The sequence below is a fragment of the Canis lupus genome, chromosome 20 (assembly GCF_011100685.1).
Source record: "Canis lupus familiaris isolate Mischka breed German Shepherd chromosome 20, alternate assembly UU_Cfam_GSD_1.0, whole genome shotgun sequence".
Taxonomy (NCBI): domain Eukaryota; kingdom Metazoa; phylum Chordata; class Mammalia; order Carnivora; family Canidae; genus Canis; species Canis lupus.
The window spans coordinates 37,119,963-37,138,418 of NC_049241.1; the positions used below are offsets into that span (position 1 = coordinate 37,119,963).

The 18,456-nt window shown below is 43.1% G+C and overlaps 1 protein-coding gene across 1 annotated transcript in view; it reads left to right on the forward strand.

Annotated features, from left to right (window-relative positions):
* The window catches only part of RFT1 (RFT1 homolog), a 37,543-nt gene that overhangs the window by 8,121 nt on the left and 10,966 nt on the right, over window positions 1-18,456 (forward strand). The window contains exons 4-10 of the mRNA XM_038566170.1: window positions 490-679; window positions 1,441-1,542; window positions 4,977-5,114; window positions 11,554-11,632; window positions 14,892-14,942; window positions 16,371-16,501; window positions 17,651-17,795. Coding sequence (XP_038422098.1) covers window positions 490-679; window positions 1,441-1,542; window positions 4,977-5,114; window positions 11,554-11,632; window positions 14,892-14,942; window positions 16,371-16,501; window positions 17,651-17,795 — 836 coding nt within the window. The remainder of the gene's footprint in view (window positions 1-489; window positions 680-1,440; window positions 1,543-4,976; window positions 5,115-11,553; window positions 11,633-14,891; window positions 14,943-16,370; window positions 16,502-17,650; window positions 17,796-18,456) is intronic.

Here is an 18,456-nt window from a genome sequence, read left to right on the forward strand (position 1 = left end):
ACTGACTTTAGTCATTTGAGGTACAAACAACAGGCACGTACTTTCTGGGAATTTTGCTTATCTTGTCAACATAACACAGTGGATAGGAGTGTAGGTTTTGGCATTAGATGGAGATTGGGTCCTGCTTCTGCCCTTGACTAACTGCCCATGACCTTGGCCAAATTACCTAGTGCTTGTCATCAGTCTTGGTTCCCTCATTACTTAAATGAGGATAATGAAGGGATCTTTGTGAGGTGTCCATGGGATAAAGGGGGTGCATCTGAGTTCCTGGCATGTAGGAAGTGCCTTTACTAAGGCACTAATGCTAGTGCTAGCTATTACTAGTGCTAGCTATTCTTATGACTATTTTTTATAGCTATTTTATGACTATTACACTTAGTAGTGCTAGCTATTTTTATGACTATATTTCCTTTCTGTTCAGTGCTACTATTTTAATTTATTTTTAATTTTATATTTAGCATATTAAAAGACATTTTTCCCCTTTTCCAGAGTCCCCCTGGGTGTGTTTTGGTCCTTGCTCCTGGGCTGGGTGTGGTTACACTTGCTCGAAGTGCCTGATCCTAATGTCGTCCCCCACTATGGAACTGGAGTAGTGGTGTTTGGCCTTTCGGCCGTGGTAGAACTTCTGGGAGAGCCCTTCTGGGTCTTGGCACAAACACAGATGTTTGTCAAACTCAAGGTCAGTATGCTTTTTGCTTTGATGGGAAATGTGAAGAATAAGGGAAAGGGTGGTTTCTTAAAAATGTTTTCTAGGAGAGAATGATTTTTTTCAGATTTCCATCTAAAAGGAAATTTGGAAAAAGGCAATATGATGAGTTTAGTTCATCCCCTTGAAATTTGGCAGATGGGCTGGGCTTAAGTTTACCTCTGCTGTATTATTAATGCAAAATAGGTTTACCAATAGGGAAGTTCTTAGTTTAGGTAAGAATTTAAGAGGACTGTAAAGGTTTTTCAGATTTTTCTAGTCATTTTATTTTACTTTTTTAAGATTTTATTTATTTGAGAGAGAGAGCACAAGCAGCAGGAGGGGCAGAGGCAGATTCCCCACTGAGCAAGGAGCCTGACACAGGGAGCTCGATCCCAGGACCTCAGGATCATGACCTGAGTCAAAGGCAGATGCTTAACTGACTGAGCCACCCAGGTGCCCCTAATGATTCTGTGTTTAATTGTGTACTGATATTAACCTTTCATCTTTCAAAATATATAATTTGATATGTACAAAAGAGTATATAGGATATGTCTAAATCTTAAAGGATGATAGTATACTGAAGATCTGTGAACTTATCACCCAGCTCACCTAGAACATTATCATTGCTATGTTCTAACCCTGTGTCCCACTCCTGCTGCCAGGGTAACTACTATCCTAGGTTTCTATTCATCATTCCTGTGCATCTTTAGTTTCTAATAATGTAAAGTGCACCCTTTATCGCGTTTTTGCAGGTGATTGCTGAGAGCCTGTCAGTCATCCTCAAGAGCGTCCTGACAGCTTTTCTTGTGCTCTGGTTGCCTCATTGGGGGCTATACATTTTCTCTTTGGCCCAGGTAAGAGTTACAGCTTTTCCCTTTTGTATAACCTATGTTTCCCCATTTGATTTTTTTTTTTTCTTCTTGTTCCCATTACTATGTGATTTACATTCACAGTATTCATGCATGTGAGGCAGGCTGGAAGCTCTAGAAAGATAGTCTTGACAGTGCTTTTCCTTTGGCTGTCTATCCTGCTACCAGTGTCCCCAGGGACCTGGTGAGGGCCCCACACTAGGCCTCACTGTCAAACTTAGCAACTCCTTTAGGTGTTCTGTGGGCAAGCCCATGCCAAACTCACCTGTGATTGTCTTATGTTCTTATGGAGGAGGGAAAAAAGCAGTGAAGGGGTGGGGTGGGAATTGAATTGCATGTGTGTGGTTTTCCTTGGATTTCAGTCAGGTGTTTTCAGAATAGGAGGAAACTCTGCCAAGCCTGTTTGGAACTTGGACTGTAGTCTCACACAATGCAGAGCACAGGAACCAAGTCCTGGCAGGCACGCTCTCACTTCCAGCAGCCCCGGCCTCGTTGCCATCCCATGTTCTAGTTCTCGTTCATATCCCAAGCTCTAATGAAAGTACAACTAGAGTACAGTGCTCATTTTAAAAATGAATCTTAAAATTAGATAGTTACCAGAACAGCTTATAGTATAAAGCAGTTTGTAATTTTTCTTAATGTATAGGAAGATAAGTTAAAATTTTTAGTAGTGATTTATGTGAAAGTCTTTCCCGTGTCCTGAGCAAAAAGTACAAATATTTTTGTGAAACACAGAAAAAGTAGCTTTCAAATTAAAATTATGAGTGAAAATTGCTTCCTAAAAGCAATTTGCAAACAGTTGCGTATCTTAGAGAAGTTATTTGTGATTATTTTTGCCATGTTTTATTGGATCTGGAACTATACTTCTATGCATCCATTGTGTTTTTGATACACTCTTCCTAATAGGACAGGAGGCCATGGAGACACCCAGTTGTTGGTTGACTCTTCTTGGGAAAGGCACTTGCATTAGGACTTTCTGATGCATCCACCCAGGATACATCATAGGTCAACAAGGCCCATTCTGAGTTCATTTGCTTTCTTATTATAAGACTTCAGAGAGCTCTTGCCTGGTACATTCTCTGTCAGTGTCTATGTGAGAGGTCTAAGAGCCAATAGCACCTCAAATCAGCAGGCAGTCCCCACCAGGATTCTGGGATTCCCCTTTGTCCAACCTACCTCTTAAACAACCCCTTACAACATGACATCATATGTCAAATAAAAGAGTCACTCTAGAATATATAAAGAATTCTTACAACTCAACAACAAAAAGACAGACTACCCAAAATTGAGTACAGGACTTCAATAAGCATCTCTCCAAAGGAGATATACAAATATATAGCCAATAAGCACATGAAAAGATGCTCCATATCATCAGTCATTAGGCAAGTGCAAATCAAAACCGCAATAAGATACTACTTTACACCCATTAGGATGGCTGTTATTAAAAAACCAGAAAATAACAAGTGTTGACATGGATATGCAGAACTTAGAGCTTTCACACATTGCCGTTGGGGCTGTAACACTGTGGCCACTGTGAAAAACAGATTGATGGTTCCTCAAAAAGTTAAATGTAGAACTGAAGTGTGCCCAGCAATTCCACTCCTAGGTATATAACCAAAAGATTGAAAATATATTCAAACAACTTGTATAAAGATGTTCATAGCAACACTATTCACCATAACCCAAAGGTGGAAACAACCCAGATGTCCATTACCTGATGAATGGATGAACAAAACAATTTATATGTGTGCTATGGAATATTACTCAGCCATAAAAATGACAATGTGCCACAACATGATAAACTTGGAAAACATACTAAGTGGATGAAGCCAGATACAAAAGGCAACCAATTGTATGATTCCATTAATATGCAGTGTCCAGAATAGGCAAGTCCATAGAGATAAAGCAGATTTTGATTGCCAGGGTGTGGAGGAACAGAGAGTGACTGCTTAATGGGCATAGAATTTCCTTTTGGAGTGATGGAAATCTTCTGGAATGAAATAGGAGTAGTGGTTGTACAATATTGTGAATGTACTAAAAGCCACTGAATTAGATGTTTTAAAATGGTTAAAATGGTCAGTGTTGTGTGATATGAATTTTTCCTCAATAAAAAAGGTGGGGGGATTGTTTAGTTAGGATATACTGTATGAAGACTACCCATAGGTTGTTACTATGTCCCCAGGCACGGGTCCATGGGAAGATGAAGGGAAGTGGGGGAAGGGGGGTCGTCTTGTCACAGAGGATGTTGTATCTGGTGGCATGACTCACGGCAGAACTGCTGTGTCTTCTTAAAGGGCCTGAAGCATGAAAGAAGGATGGTGGTTGGGAGCACCTGGGTGGCTCAGCGGTTCAGCATCTGCCTTCAGCTCAGGGCGTGATCCCAGGGTCTGGGATCGAGTCCCACATCGGGCTCCCTGCATGTAGCCTGCTTCTCCCTCTGCCTATGTCTCCGCCTCTCTCTCTCTGTATCTCTCATGAATAAATAAATAAAATCTTAAAAAAGAAAAAAGGGAGGATGGTGGTTCGTGGGCTCTGTCTGCAGGCATAGACGGGGTGGAGAGCGAGGAGCCCAGATGTGCAAAACAAGGCTCTCCTTTCTCCTTGCTCTGTGCCTTTGCCACAGGAGCAGGCTTAGCATTTCCAGATTGAGGGTGGCACCTGGAGGTCTCCCGTCCTTCCTGAGCTAGTGTGCATTGCTGTTCCCAGCGGGGAGAGGAGGCAGAAGGGAGCTTGTGAAAGGGGCTCTTTGGATACTCCTCCCAACCTGCAATCAAAACCCCAGGCTGTGGCTCCTGGCCAAAAGCCACCCTTTTGTCCTGGCTGCGTGGAGGGAAGGGTGGGCCTTTTTATCACCCCTCACACACACACACACTCTCCCCCATCCTGGAATAGCTCTTGCCCTGCCTGTGCACCTGGCCTGAGAGGAGGGAGCCAACAGCTCGGTTCTGCTTTGTAATCCATGTTTACATGCTTTCCCGAGTTTTTAGAAAAGCCCCTGTCATCTAGGACAGCAAGTCTTTGGATATTAGCACAGGACACACGGGTCCTTGCAGTGTGTGTTGAGGTGGGAGAGTCATTCCTTTGGCCAAAAAAGAACCTTTTGAGAACATATCTGACATTGCCGTTGGTGGTGGCACTAGGGGCCGGCCGTCTGTCAGGGAAATGATGTCCTGCTTGCCCAGAAGACCTGTTCTCCCAGTCTGGTGAAGTGTTTAGAGCACTTTCCCCTGAGATGCCGCAGTGGAGCTGGTACTTAGGGAGTAGTGCTCTTCTCCAGAGGGGGAAGCATTGCTCACTAGAAGATGCAGTTAATAAAGACAGTTCTATTGCTTGTCTGGCCTTTGTCACATCTCCAGGCATATCTTAATTCTGCCTATATGAAAACAGTGCTGTTTAAATCAATTATTTTCTTTTTTCAGCTTTTCTATACTGCACTTCTGGTGCTCTGCTATGTTACTTATTTCACAAAGTTATTGGGCTCCTCAGAGTCAACCAAGCAGCGGGCTCTTCCTGTCTCCAGAATGACAGATCTGTTACCCAGTATTACAAGAAGTGGAGTAAGTAATACACTCTATCTCTTACCATTTTAATCACAGATGCTGATTATCCCTGAAAGAAGGAAACAATTACTTTCTTGTTTATTGGTATAACAGGATAATTTCATAGCTCATGTTTATTTATTTATTTATTTATTTATTTATTTTATTTTTTTTTATAGCTCATGTTTATTGAGTGCTCGCTGTGTGCTAGGCCAGGGCTTCTCAGCCTCGGCACTACTGACATTTGGGGCTGGATAATTGTTTGTTGGGGGCTGTCCTGTGCCTTGTAAGATGTTTAGCAGATCTTTACTCACTAGATGCCAGTAGCTACCACCTCTCAGCTGTAATCACCCAAAATGTCTCCATGGGAGACAAATGTCCCCCAGGGAACACAACTTCCCCGTTTAGCCCCTACACTGAATGCTTTACGTGCCTGAGTTAATGCTTATACCAACTCTGTGAGGCTGACATTATTATTTCTATTTTAGGGTTGAGGAACTGAGGCTTAGAGACTGTCTGCTCAAGTTGAGGGTCAGCATAAGGGCAGGAGCCTGGAGTGGCTTGAATCCCCGCAGATCACAGGCTGTGGCCACTGCGTGCCACACTCTTTGTTCTTCCATGTCTTGGCTTTTCCCAGGATTGGCTTCCAGCACAGAGTCCGACGCCCTAACAAAGCAGAGATGACTTCCCTGTAGCTCTGTTACCTAGAGTCAGGCCAGTCTTTCCGGTGCCCCGCTTTCCCCTGGAGAAATCCCCTGAGGATTCTAGGTGCTGATGTGTGGGAGCAAGGCATAACCTTTTCCTTCTGAACTCTTCAACTGTCAGTCCATTTGACTTTTATTTCCTGACTCTGGTGGGGTCGTTGCTACTGTCTGTGGCTGCGGAGTTGTGCACGTGATGTGATGCCGCATTGCCTCTGCTCAGAGGCTTTGCAAACTGGCCCACCCACATTCCCCTTTCCCCCTGTTTGTTTGCCGGCTAGATGTGGTGCATGTAGTTGAGGTGAGGCTTCAGCTGGACTTCTCCTTATTCCTCTTTTGTGATTACTTGAGAAAGTAGTGAAGTATTTGAGCTGCAAGTTTTAGAACTTATGGAATCCTGTTATACAGCTTTTCAAGAAAGATCAGATGTTACGTAACCAAGACGGATAATTCTCATTTGTTAAATGAGAGTTCTCCATCCTGATCAAACAGATCCCACCTTTAACCTAAAGGGACATAGCATTTTGGGATACCAGGTTGCTTCATCTGAAGGCTGAGAAGATAAGGATTTGGGATCACTTCTGCCTGGAGCTTCTGCTGCCTGCATGCAGAGCAGGTCTGAGAGTGCAAGAAAGTCCCCCTCCTCAGTGCTCCCCAGGGTTCATCTATACCAAGCCTGGGTCAGCCCCTGTGCCCAGGAGTATTTTGAAAAGGAGCATTTGGACCATTATTAGAGGCAAGGAGATAGAGGGCAGCGAGGAGAGCCTTAGGAGGATAGGAGGATAGGAGGGCAGCGAGTGTATATTTAACCCACTGGTGGACTTGCAGCTCTGAGCTACAGTTTCCTTATCTGTCAAGTGGGAGAGTACCACTCTCCTCAGGTGCTTGTGGGAGTGGGATGAAATGGGGCATGGGAAGTACTTAGTACATGGCTGGCACAAGGGGGTGTCCATAAGTGACAGCTGATACCGTCACCCCCATGCCGCTGCTGCTTTGTGTAGGAGTAGCTCCACTGGCACATCCTAGTGAGGTGGTGTCTGACAGCATTGGGCTAGGGCCTCAGTGGTTCCATCTGGCATACCCCCCAAAAGTACCCAGACTCATACTGCCAAGACAGAAGCCTTGACTGTGAGAGGGTATGTGTACCTCCTCTTACACAGTGGTGCCATTCCTGCTGACAGCACAGCCCCATGCAGGGTGCCATCAGGGTTACAGACATGTAGGAAGGTGATTGCTGGGCCTCAGGGAGCTTCCTGTATGTTTGGGAGGCAGGACTCTCTCCAGACCTCAGAGTCCTTATTTTTAAGGTGAGATTATTGGTCTGCATGACCCATGAGGCCCCTTTTAAGACTTAAAGAATTGTGAAATATTTGAACTTGGACAAAGAGCCATTTATAATAACTACCATTGCTGACTGTGCCTTGCACTATGCTGAGCACTTTACACAGACTCGTGTGTTTAACCATCATAGTAACCCTGTGAGACATTTGTCTCTGTTTTGCAAATGAGAAAACTGAGATTCAGAGGAGTTAAGTGACCAAACCAACATCACATACCTGATTTTGGACCCACTTCTCTGTAACATGGGGTTGTGGACTAACCTTAGTCTATGTGTTTAATCTCTGTTGTGTAGTCTTCTGAAAGAAATTGGCTTATTGCCCTAAGTAGTTATTTGTTGACATAACAATTTTTCAGATAGAACAATTCATTATTCAAGTTTATTTTTGTGAAAGAGGAAAGAAATGAGATGAGTCTGAATGCAGTTGATGATTTTACTACCAGCAGCGTGACTCTTGGGAGCTGCTTTGCACACTGGAGGCTCCTTCACACAGAGCTGGTCAAACAGTTACATCCAAAACTGATTTGACCAAATTGGGAGATAGATTTCTTGTACTTGCAGAATTCTATCTTCTGTAAGAGACTTTTTTAGCCTTATAATAAATGATACCTCAAATAATGGCTGCTTTTTATATCTTTTATATTCTTTAACACCTGAGTGATTTCATAGGAGAGATCTGCAAATGTTTAAGTACATCTGAGGAATTTAACACAGCAAGCATGTGATAAGCAGTATTCTGTGTTAAGCATTGTTTCAGGTACCTTGAGTGGGGTCCCCGCCCTCAGAACTTGCATTGTGAAAAAAAAAAAAAAAAAAGAACTTGCATTGTGGTGAAGAGATAAGGTATGTACTCAGATAATCACTGTGTGTAGTGTTAACAAAATAGAAGCACAGAGAAAGAACATGAATTCCATATGGGAGCATGGAAGAAGACTTTCTGCAGGAAGCTGCTTTTTTGAGCAGGGCCTCGACACTTGGGCAGGCAGAAGTGAATGTGCATGTGTAGTGAAAATGCACATTTGCCACTGCGGGAAGAAAGAACATTTGCTTGGAACCAGTTATATGCCCATCACTGTCTTGACATTGGGATTGCAGAGGTGACTGCTATACTTAGGTTGGCTGGACAGTGCACGAGGGGAGAGGAAGCAAATGGTGGAAGGAGGTTATGGCCTGCTGGGCTAGGGCCAGGTAGCAGTGGCCTCAGTGTCTTGGAGTGTGGACTTGATTCAGGGGCAGGGGATCCTAATGAAAGTTTTGTGAGCAGTGCTGTGATCCAATTGCCTATGTTGAGGCGCTTGCCATCTGTTTCACATTGAGTGTCTTGTTTTCTCTCATTCAATCCTCATATCAGATCTAGGAGATATGACTCCTTACCCATTTTGCAGATGGGAAAACTGAGGCTTAGCAAAATTAAGTGTCTTGCCCATAGTTTTTACGCTAAGAAGTTGAGAACTGCAGCTTGAGCCTTAGTGTCTGAGCTTGACTCCGAAACCTGAACCCTTCCAGGAGAAGGATGGGCTAGAAAAAAGGTTGGAAGTGAAAAAGCTCATGAGGAGGCAGTGGCAGTTGTCCAAATGAGGAGTGATGAGGACAGTGGGAGGGTGGGTGGACGTGTGAGTGTGGACATAGCTGGGGCAGAGTTGATGGCCCCAGAGCAAGAGGGAGGGGAAGGGGTCCGGTGTGGGATGTATACGTGATACAGGGCAGGACAGGGCCATTGGCTGCAGACTCCTCGGTGACTCCTGTCAGTATGGGAGGCACATGGCTGCTGGACCATCCTGAAGCAGAAGAGTTTGGGAAGGGGAAGACTGACTCACATTAAGCCATCATATATCCTCGAGTTCTGACTGCATACCTTTCCCTGAGATACTGCCTATCACCTTTTGCCGTCCACCAGTACAGCAAGGCAGTGGAATGGCTTATTGATCAGAGGATTCCAGAGAAACACAGAGTTGTGAAGACCAGCTAAGCAGTACCAACCTAGCTCTTGTGAAATAGGCCTCTTTTGACCTCCCAAGTGATGAATACATTCTAAACAAAATGGTAAAAGCCCAAAACCCATGCTGCTTCTTTTCTACCACTTAGCAGACACCTTGAAGAAGAAACCCAATCTCTGATCAGACTTCCTGCCTCTATGTCCTGAGTGAGCATTTTTGAGATAAGTGGTGTCACCATTCCTTCTAAACTGCAGTTCCATTTAAGTTGAACGCATTGGGAGAATGGAATGCTCCCATATGAGCTTTCAGATCAGATACACTGTCAAGATTACACTCTAGTAAACAACCTTTTTTTAGAGAGCTCAGTCATATTCCTAAACCCATTCACAGCCTTCTGGCAAGTAGTCTTCACAAAAGCTCCATGGCCAGCTGTAACTGCTCCTTTCCTCGGAAAAGAACACAGGCACTGCTGCCCAGGCCTCCCCAGAGGACCACCTGGTGTGGGGCGCAGAGTGTGACAGAGAGACTGAGAGAGCTGCCCACAACTCCCCTGGAGCGAAGGGCGGGATCAGTGCTAGGGATGATGTGGCTCACAGTGCCCCCTAGTGGTGTACTCTGGCGCTCTTAGTTCTGGGGAAAGGAGATGCCTAATTTTCTTTTTCTTCCTTTCTTTCTTTCTCTTTCTTTCTTTCTTTCTTTCTTTCTTTCTTTCTTTCTTTCTTTCTTTCTTTCTTTCTTTCTCTTTCTTTCTTTCTTTCTTTCTTTCTTTCTTTCTTTCTTTCTTTCTTTCTTTCTTTCTTTCTTTCTTTCAAGATTTTATTTATTTATTTGAGTGAGAGAGAGGGAGAGGGAGAAACAGACTCCCCACTGAGCAGGGAGCCCAATGTGGGACTTGATCCCAGGACCCTGAGATCATGACCTGAACTAAGGCAGACATTTAACTGGCTGAGCCACCCAGGCGCCCTCATGCCTACTTTTCTTGTACAGCAAAGAGGGGAGATTTACTCTTGGACTAGAGCTCCCAGTGGCATCTACTCCAGGTGCAATGATGCTTTGAGGGCAGCGTGATTTTGGAAGATTCAGGCCTGTTTTCACAGTGTCTAGAAGAAAGGCTCTGAAACCAAGGGCTGAAGAGATTTGAAGACTGAAAGTGACCCTTGTTTTCAAGAGATACTCTACACTTACTGTGTCCGGCCACATGTGGCTTTAGAGCATTTGGAATTGAGTTGGGCTGTACATGCAATGTAAGCACTGATTTCAAAGACTTAGTATGAAAAAAACATGAAATGCCTCTAATATTTACTTACATGTTGAAATGATGTTTTGGATTAAATAAATATATTAAAATAATTTTACTTTATTTTTCTTACTGTTCACTGTGGTTTCTAGAAAAACTTAAATTATATATGTATATATATAGCCTGCATTATATTTCACTGGACAGCAGTGCTCTACACCAGTGGGCTTTGGGCTGAGATGAGGGGCCCATGTGACTGGGACAGGTTCTACATCTGCCCTTCAGGCAACTTCTATAGCTGTAACTGATCTTTTGGAGAGGTGGAATGGGCTTGACCTTTGTGATTTACCCCTTTCCTCCCAAAGAACCCTATGAAATCCTCCCTTTCAAAGTCATCACTTTGAGTTAATAAGAATTTTTCAAAATTCAGGTCCTTGAAATGAAGCACCTAACATAACACCCAGACTAAATATTCTGGGATCCTAGGATCCCTCCATGAGAGAGGAGAGGCCCCGGGGTGCACTGGGGAAGAAAGAAAGAAATCTCATCCAGCTAGCTGCCTCCCTCTTCCATTTTGTGGTCAGCAGTCTGGCTTTAAGACTGCCTACTCTTACAAGTTGACCTCTGCCCTTCCTAAGTGTCTGCTTTCTTCTTACCTTCCTTGTCCTTAGGAAATGGACAGCTTGGGAAGAGCTATATCAAAAGTTCTGGGTTTGTTTTTTTTCCTTTCCTCTGTCATCAGTTCTGAGCGGTTTGCATGACCTAGGAAGCCTGGCTTCCTTTTGAAATACACAAAGTTCATTTATACATTGTGTGAAGGGACCCTGGATGGCTAAATATAGCATTAAGGTGTGGGGTGTATGGAGTAGAATTTGTTCTGCAGCTTGGCATGCTTCAGACATTGTCTAAGGAAGGAGATGACTCTGAGTTGCGTGGGTTAGATATGGTCAGCTTAACTGAGCAGCAAGGGGACAGCACAGTTCCTTAGGGCTCTCAGCAAATGATTCCTGGGTGGGCTTCTTATACCAACACTCCACCTAGAGAGTTTATCTCTAGGACAATGGAAACCCTTTGCCAGGATTTGTCAGGTGCCTTCTATGTGCTTAGCATTAATTGAAAAATTTGTAGGAACTCCCCAACTTGGGATTTAGGGACCAAAATGAGTTTGCCTCTCCTGTAGGATTATTTATTTTACTCTTAGACTTGCAATACCTAGGAGCTTTTGTTTTGTTTTCTCTTCTAGGCTTTTGTAAATTGGAAAGAGGCTAAATTGACTTGGAGTTTTTTCAAACAGTCTTTCTTGAAGCAGATTTTGACAGAAGGTAAGTGAAAAGTCACTCTTAGCAATCAGGACACCATAGTTTGAAAAAGGGGATTCCGCAGAACTACCGATTACCTAAACCCAGGCAACATGCTTTCTGGAGCCCCCTGGGCAAAGGAACCTCAGAAATAGAAGCTTTTTAAATAGGGAGAGGGAAACGGACATTTATTTAGCTTGATAGTGAGGGTCAGTGCTATTGTATAACTTCTGCGGGGTCCTAGTAATGAGGAACAACTTAATTTGAATTCAAGTCTAATTCCCAAATCCCGTGTTTTATCATTTAAAGTGATGTATCATGAAGTTCTATATCAATTAGAGAAAATTTGGAAAATAAAGAAAATTATCTGTAATCTCATTATCCTATTCTAACTTTTTATATACTTCTTCTTTTGAACATTTTTAAAGAACCAGATTTCCATCATTTTATTTTCTTAAATAATAAGATTCACCTGTGTGATAGTTTGCCAGAGTCCCAATTTCTTATGGCTTTCCAGTTTAACAGTGACAGAGCTCTCCACACAGAGGGCTGGCCTGGAGCTGAAAGTACATCTAGTTTTTCTGTGCATGTGTATTGGTTTATTTATGCCCAGCTTTAGTTCAAAGAATGAGATTTGAGGCAGCAAGAAGCTGGTAAAGTTAGTGGTTTCTCTCTGTATAAATTTCATATGTCTGTATATCCATATATCTATTACTGAACGTATTTTTAAATCTTTTCAAAAATTGTCTTTTTAAGAGAGCAAGGGAGAGTGCACATGTGTGTGAGCTGCAGGGCTGATAGCCAGAAAGAGGGAGGGAGAGAATCTTAAGCAGGCTCCATCCCAAGCACAGAGCCAGATGCAGGGCTGGATCTCATATCCCTGAGACCATAACCTGAGCCAAAATCAAGTGTCAGTCGCCTAACCAACCAAGCCGTCCAGGCGCCCCTCAAACATTATCTTTTAATTGTAAAAATAGTATAACCTTGTTTCAAAAATTTTGGAAAATAGAGAAAAGTTCCCTATAATTCTAGCATTCTAATATAGCCATCATTATTATTGTTATTTTCCTTTTTCCCTCTTTATTTTTTGTTAATTATGCTTTTAAAGGGAAATAACTCTTCTAAGCCTCACTATCCCCATCTGTGAGTTAAGGGATGGGATCAGGAGGGGTCTGAGGGCTCCTGAGCCCTGAGAGTGCTTATTTCTAGCCTGAGCCTATATAACATTGCCATTACAAAAGTAGAACTTGTTCACAGGACTTCTGGGGAAAGGGTCAGAAGCCTTTGGAGAGCTTTTAGAGCTCAACTCTAAAAAAAGTTGAGTGAAGGTGCCTTAACTCTATGTTTATTGGGAGCAGGATGTGCTGTTTACTACTGTCTCCCCAATACCCTGCTGGGACTGGCACATGCTTGGTGTTCAACAAGTATTTGTTGTTGATAAAGAAAGGTACCTGTAGTGAAATTGTATATTGTGATAGTTTACATTGTTAGAATAAGGAAAATCAATAGAGGGAATTTGGAAAGGGTGTTTGCTTTTATGTACTTTCTCCCAAAGTTTTAAGAGCAGTTTAAACGAGTTGAGGAATGGATCCAGTCCATGCAATGGCCCTAAATTGGTTGCCTGGGCCGCAGTAGCTAGACGGCAGCAGGTATAAACCAGGCCTGAATATGGTACCGATTGCTTGCTTGCCCTATGGCTAGACCTTTGCTGGTGTGACAGCAGAGGGCTGTTGGGAACCTCTCAGGGCTTCTGTCTCCATTGCTGTGAAATAAGGAAGTGGCTGGACAAGAGAACATCCGCCCCCCAATTATTTTTTCTCTAAAAACTACAACTCTAAAAAAAGTTGAAACCATTTGTTGTAATAGCAAAAATATAGATGCTGTTACCTTCTGCCCCCACATTTCCTGAACACTGTGTGCCAGGTGCTGAGAATATACAGATGAATGAGTTATAGGCCACAGCCTCAAGGAGCTCATTCTCTCACCCAAGATGCTGTGAGGGGTGTACTTGGAAACATTACTGTCTCTCAAGTGCTCTTGCATTTCCTGGAGCTCTGCTAGGAAACCAGGGACAGAGAAATGAGGGAGATGTAGTTCCTGTCCCCAGGGAGCTTAGAGACTGTGGGAGGAGAGGGCAGTTGTACCAGAGCAGAGTCAGGTCCCTATGGAAAAGCCAGACTAGGTGGCCAGCATGCTAAGAGCCGAGGCTGGGAGCAGGAGGGGCCCAGCCCAAAGCTGAGCAGCTCAGAAGGGCTAAAAGCTGGTCAGGTAAACCAGAGGATGACAATGTAGTGCTGGGAGATGGGGATGAAGTCGGTGAAAGAGCACTAAAACATAGCACGGGGTCAACTTACAAAGGCGTCAAATGCAGAATTAAGGAACCTGGAGTTTTGCAAACACTAAAGAGCAATTTAAAGGTGTGAAAGGAGGGGTGGCCTTAAGATCTGTATTGCTGAAGCTGGGACTGTTAGCAGTGAGGATGAATCAGAGCAGTGCAGAGATGCAGATAGGACCTAGTGCTGTCCTGTGGGCCCCACCTGGGACGGCCTACAGAGGACCCTGCCTCAGACACAGTGCTGGGAGACTGCAGGGAGTCCAGGACCAAAGGGAGACCTAAGAACCTCACTGCTTCTGGCTTCTGAATATTGTTTTCCTTTTTGAGCAGGTTGGTAGGAGGTGAGAATTTGCCCTCTGGGCTGTGGTCATTCTTCAGAGCTCCATCTCCATAGTGGACTGTGTTTTCTACTCATGGATAATAAAATTTATGGAAGGTGGGGATGGGGCTCTGGGTTGGTGTCTTCACCTTGAAGGCGTTAGCCTTAGATTTGAATCATGAGCTTGCATTCCAGAGCCTCTCCAGCCTCCATGGAGCTTTCTCCACCCAGGGAGGCAACTTGATGAGTGTATGCACATGATCATGGACCTATCATTTCACAGAACTTACACTTAAAATTTGGGACAATCATCTTTATTATTAACATTTTTGTAATCTTCCCCCCCCCCTCCTTTTTTAAGTTATTAGACTGGTTTTATTGATTTTTGTTTTGTTTTTAATTTAATGGTTTGGAGATTTGCTGTCAATAAATCCCCTAGCACTCTCCCAGTTGTTACTATTTTAAGATTATTTGAAATCAACATTTGGATGAGGAAGATGTCTTCAATTGGTTATATAATTTTTCTTCTTTGAGAGTATTTGCCAGCTGAAAAGTTGATAGACAATAAGAAGGAAACAAGAAAATAATGTGCCCTTGAAATGCTAATTATTTTGCTTCTCTGTTTGTAGGTGAGCGATACATAATGACTTTTTTGAATGTGTTAAATTTTGGTGATCAAGGTAAGATGAAAATGCTGTAGTGAACACCATTAGTAGATACTTTCTAATATTTTTCTCAGCAGTTTGATACATTTAATAAAGAATAATAAACCTGATGATTATAAAAGATGAGGGCTGTAATAAAATGATTCCTGAAGATTGCGGGTCTTTGCAAATATCTACAGTGCATGCAGTGTACTACCCACCCACCCCCCATATGACTCAGCTGGCAGACCTCGTTTGAGATCCCCCGGTTTTCTGCAGAGCTCTGGTGCCCGTTGGAGGGGTTGGAGTGCTAAGAGAAAAGGGAGCATCATCATGACCACCAGATCTGCTCCATATTTATAAGCTTAGATAGGTCTCATTATTTTTTCTTTCCTTTCTTTCTTCGTTCTTTCTTTCTTTATTTGTTTTCTTTCTTTATTTTATTTAGCGGGGCTGGTGCGGGTTCGGTAGGTTGGGTGGAGGGTGTAGTGCGGTTTGGAGGGGGGGGGGTCTGGGCGGTTTTTTTTTCTTTCTTTCTGTTTTTCTTTATTTTCTTTTTTTCTTTCTTTCTTTATGTTCTATTTTCTTTTCTTTCTTCTTTTTTTTCTTCTGCTTTCTTCCTGAATTTTCCTACATTTCTTCTGCCTTTCTCCTGCCCTTTCTTCTTGCCTTTCCTTTCTTTCCTTTCTTTCTTTCCTTTCTTATTTAAGAGAACATGACCGGGCGGAGAGGCAGAGGGAGAGAGAGAGAGAATTCTCAAGCAGACTCCCTGCTGAACATGAAGCCCAGCTTAGGACTTAATCCCAGGACCCTCAGATCATGACATGAGCTGAAGTCAGATGTTTAACCAAATGAACTACCCAGGCACCCCTTTTCATATTTATTTTTGACTGTAATCCTCAGGTAATAGAAAGAAAAAATTTTAAAAACCAACTTAGCATTAGTGATTTTTTTAAGTTTTAAAATTATTTTTAAATTATTTTTAAGTGATTTTTTTTTTTTAAGATTTACTTATTTATTTGGGGGAGAGAAGGGGTAGGGGGAGAGGCAGAGGGAGAGAATCCTCAAGCAGATTACCTGCTGAGCCTGGAGCCTGACGTGGGGCTCAATCCCAGGATGCTGAGATCAAGACCTGAGGTGAAACCAAGAGTTGGACACCCAACTGACTGAGCTACCCAGGCACCCCTGGCATTAATGATTTTTATAAGAGGGTGCTGGTGATAGAAATGTTCTATATCTTGACTGTATCAATGTCAGTATCCTAGCTGTGATATTGTGCAATGCTCTCACAAGATGTTACTTGTCAGGAAACTGGGTAATGGATCTGTTATTTTCTAGAACTACATGTGAATCTCTATCTTAGTTTAATTTAAAAAATTAAATTAGAAAAACTGTTTGTGGTGCTGTGAAAATTCAAATAGAAAAACCAGGAGGAATCATCATTTCTTCCTTTTTGTCTTATAGGTGTATATGATATAGTAAATAATCTTGGCTCCCTTGTGGCCAGGTTAATTTTCCAGCCAATAGAGGAGAGTTTTTACATATTCTTTGCTAAGGTACTGGAGAGAGGAAAGGATGCCACACTTCAGAAGCAGGTACTCTTGGTCTTATGTCATTATCTCAAGTGAATTCTCCAATTGCAGGATAAACAGCAATGAGTTTCTCTTGTTTGATCTGAAATTTCCTTCTGGGTTTCATTCTTCCATCACCTTCATGAATGATGTCAGGACTCTGAGCTCACTTCTTTTGCTCTGGCTTGCCCTTCCCTTCTTTTTCTTTTTCTTTTTTTTTTTTTTTTTTTTTTGCCCTTCCCTTCTTACCCTTAGTCCTTCCTTGTGACCTAATTCTTGAACTCTCAGAACTCTCTGCGGCTGTCCCCCGTGCAGCATAGACCACCCCCCACCACCCATGCTCTAGGCTTAGCTGGAAGAATGAGATTGTCTCCTCCATCCTCAGATTCTCAAGAACCAAAAGTGAGCCAAAGGAGGCAGAGGTTGGGGCAAGGCTTGCATATGGTGTGGTGAGGAAAGGACATGGTCATTAGGTTTCACCACACCAGGTGTCTAAGCTCCTTAAATATAGTGAATTCATGTGCCCAGACTGCACTCTGGCCATGGAAATCTGCCTACTCCGATTGGTAAATGCAGAAGAGATTTTCATCAGGCATATTGGTTGTTAGAAACCCCTTTTTCTAAAACCATTGAAAATGTCTGACTTATCTTAGAATTAAAAGGAAGCTAAGTCAGCCTCTTATGTGTCTTAGAAGACACTTTGCAAAATACAGTTTATGCACAATATCTCAGAATGAACTAATCTGGTTCTCTGTTGATTTAGGAATATTTTCCTAAGCATGCTTTGACAGGAACGTCAGGATTTGGAGACGTTTGTCAGGAGAAGCACACTGACAAAACTAGCCAGCTAGCAATTTAAAAACTTGCTGTCCATTGAAGAATAAATATCAGAGAGGAAAGTGAATGTTTCCTAAGCAACCTTTGAAATAACTTACCCTAAATGAGCTAAAAACCAAACCTTCCCTGCACTACCTATGGAGGCACAGATTGGCTTTTTCCCTTCATTTCCCTCTTGCTAATTGACGTGAAAACAAACACAGGCTGTAGAAAAGCAAGGATACCTCTCAGCAGTTGAAAGAGTGATCTGTAAGACAGCAGAGAAGGAAAGCCAGATGTGAGGTTTTTCTTTAGCTCGTGATTCATCCAACTTCCTTCCCTCTCCCTCCACCCCAGGAGGATGTTGCCGTGGCTGCTGCGGTTTTGGAGTCCCTGCTCAAGCTGGCCCTGCTGGCCGGCCTGACCATCACCATTTTTGGCTTTGCCTATTCTCAGCTGGCTTTGGATATCTATGGAGGGGCCATGCTTAGCTCTGGATCAGGTATGCACAAGAGTGTTGGCAAATTTGTTCTAATTTCTGAACAGAAACAGAAGAGTCTTTTGCAGTTCAAAAACTTGCGTGCATATATATAGGTTGGTATCTGCCAGTGTAGGGAACGCTGTCAGTGCCTGGGGCTCTGAGACCATTCCCCACACTCAAGGTCAGAAACAGCTCAGTGCCGTCCAGGGGCTCTGGCACCAGGGCATTCAGTCTCCCAACCTCACTTGGAGAAGTCATTATGAATCCTTGGCTTTCCTCCCAGGCCTAAAATGTGTTTTGCTGGGCACTTCCCTGTGCACCCTCTGGGGTGAGGGAAGAAGGCAGAGAGCAGATTCTAATGAGTCTCCGCTTGATACTAAACCCATCTGAAGGTAGTAAATGCCACATAAATATCACAGCCTGATGCATGAAAGTCTCTGAAGGATAACTCAGAGCCATTTGCAGAGAATAAAATTGATCTCGGCAAGTAAAATGGCATGTTTAATCTAGTGACTCTTGGTTCTGGAAGGACAAAAGTATCGAATGTATCTAACTTTGAAACACCTGGTGCCCATGCCACCGAGCATCTCACAACACTGCTAGGCTTTGGGGACTTCACCAGTTTCATAATGTGCAGGGCTATACGCTGGTAGTCCATTTGCAATGTTTCTTCTTGGGGTCA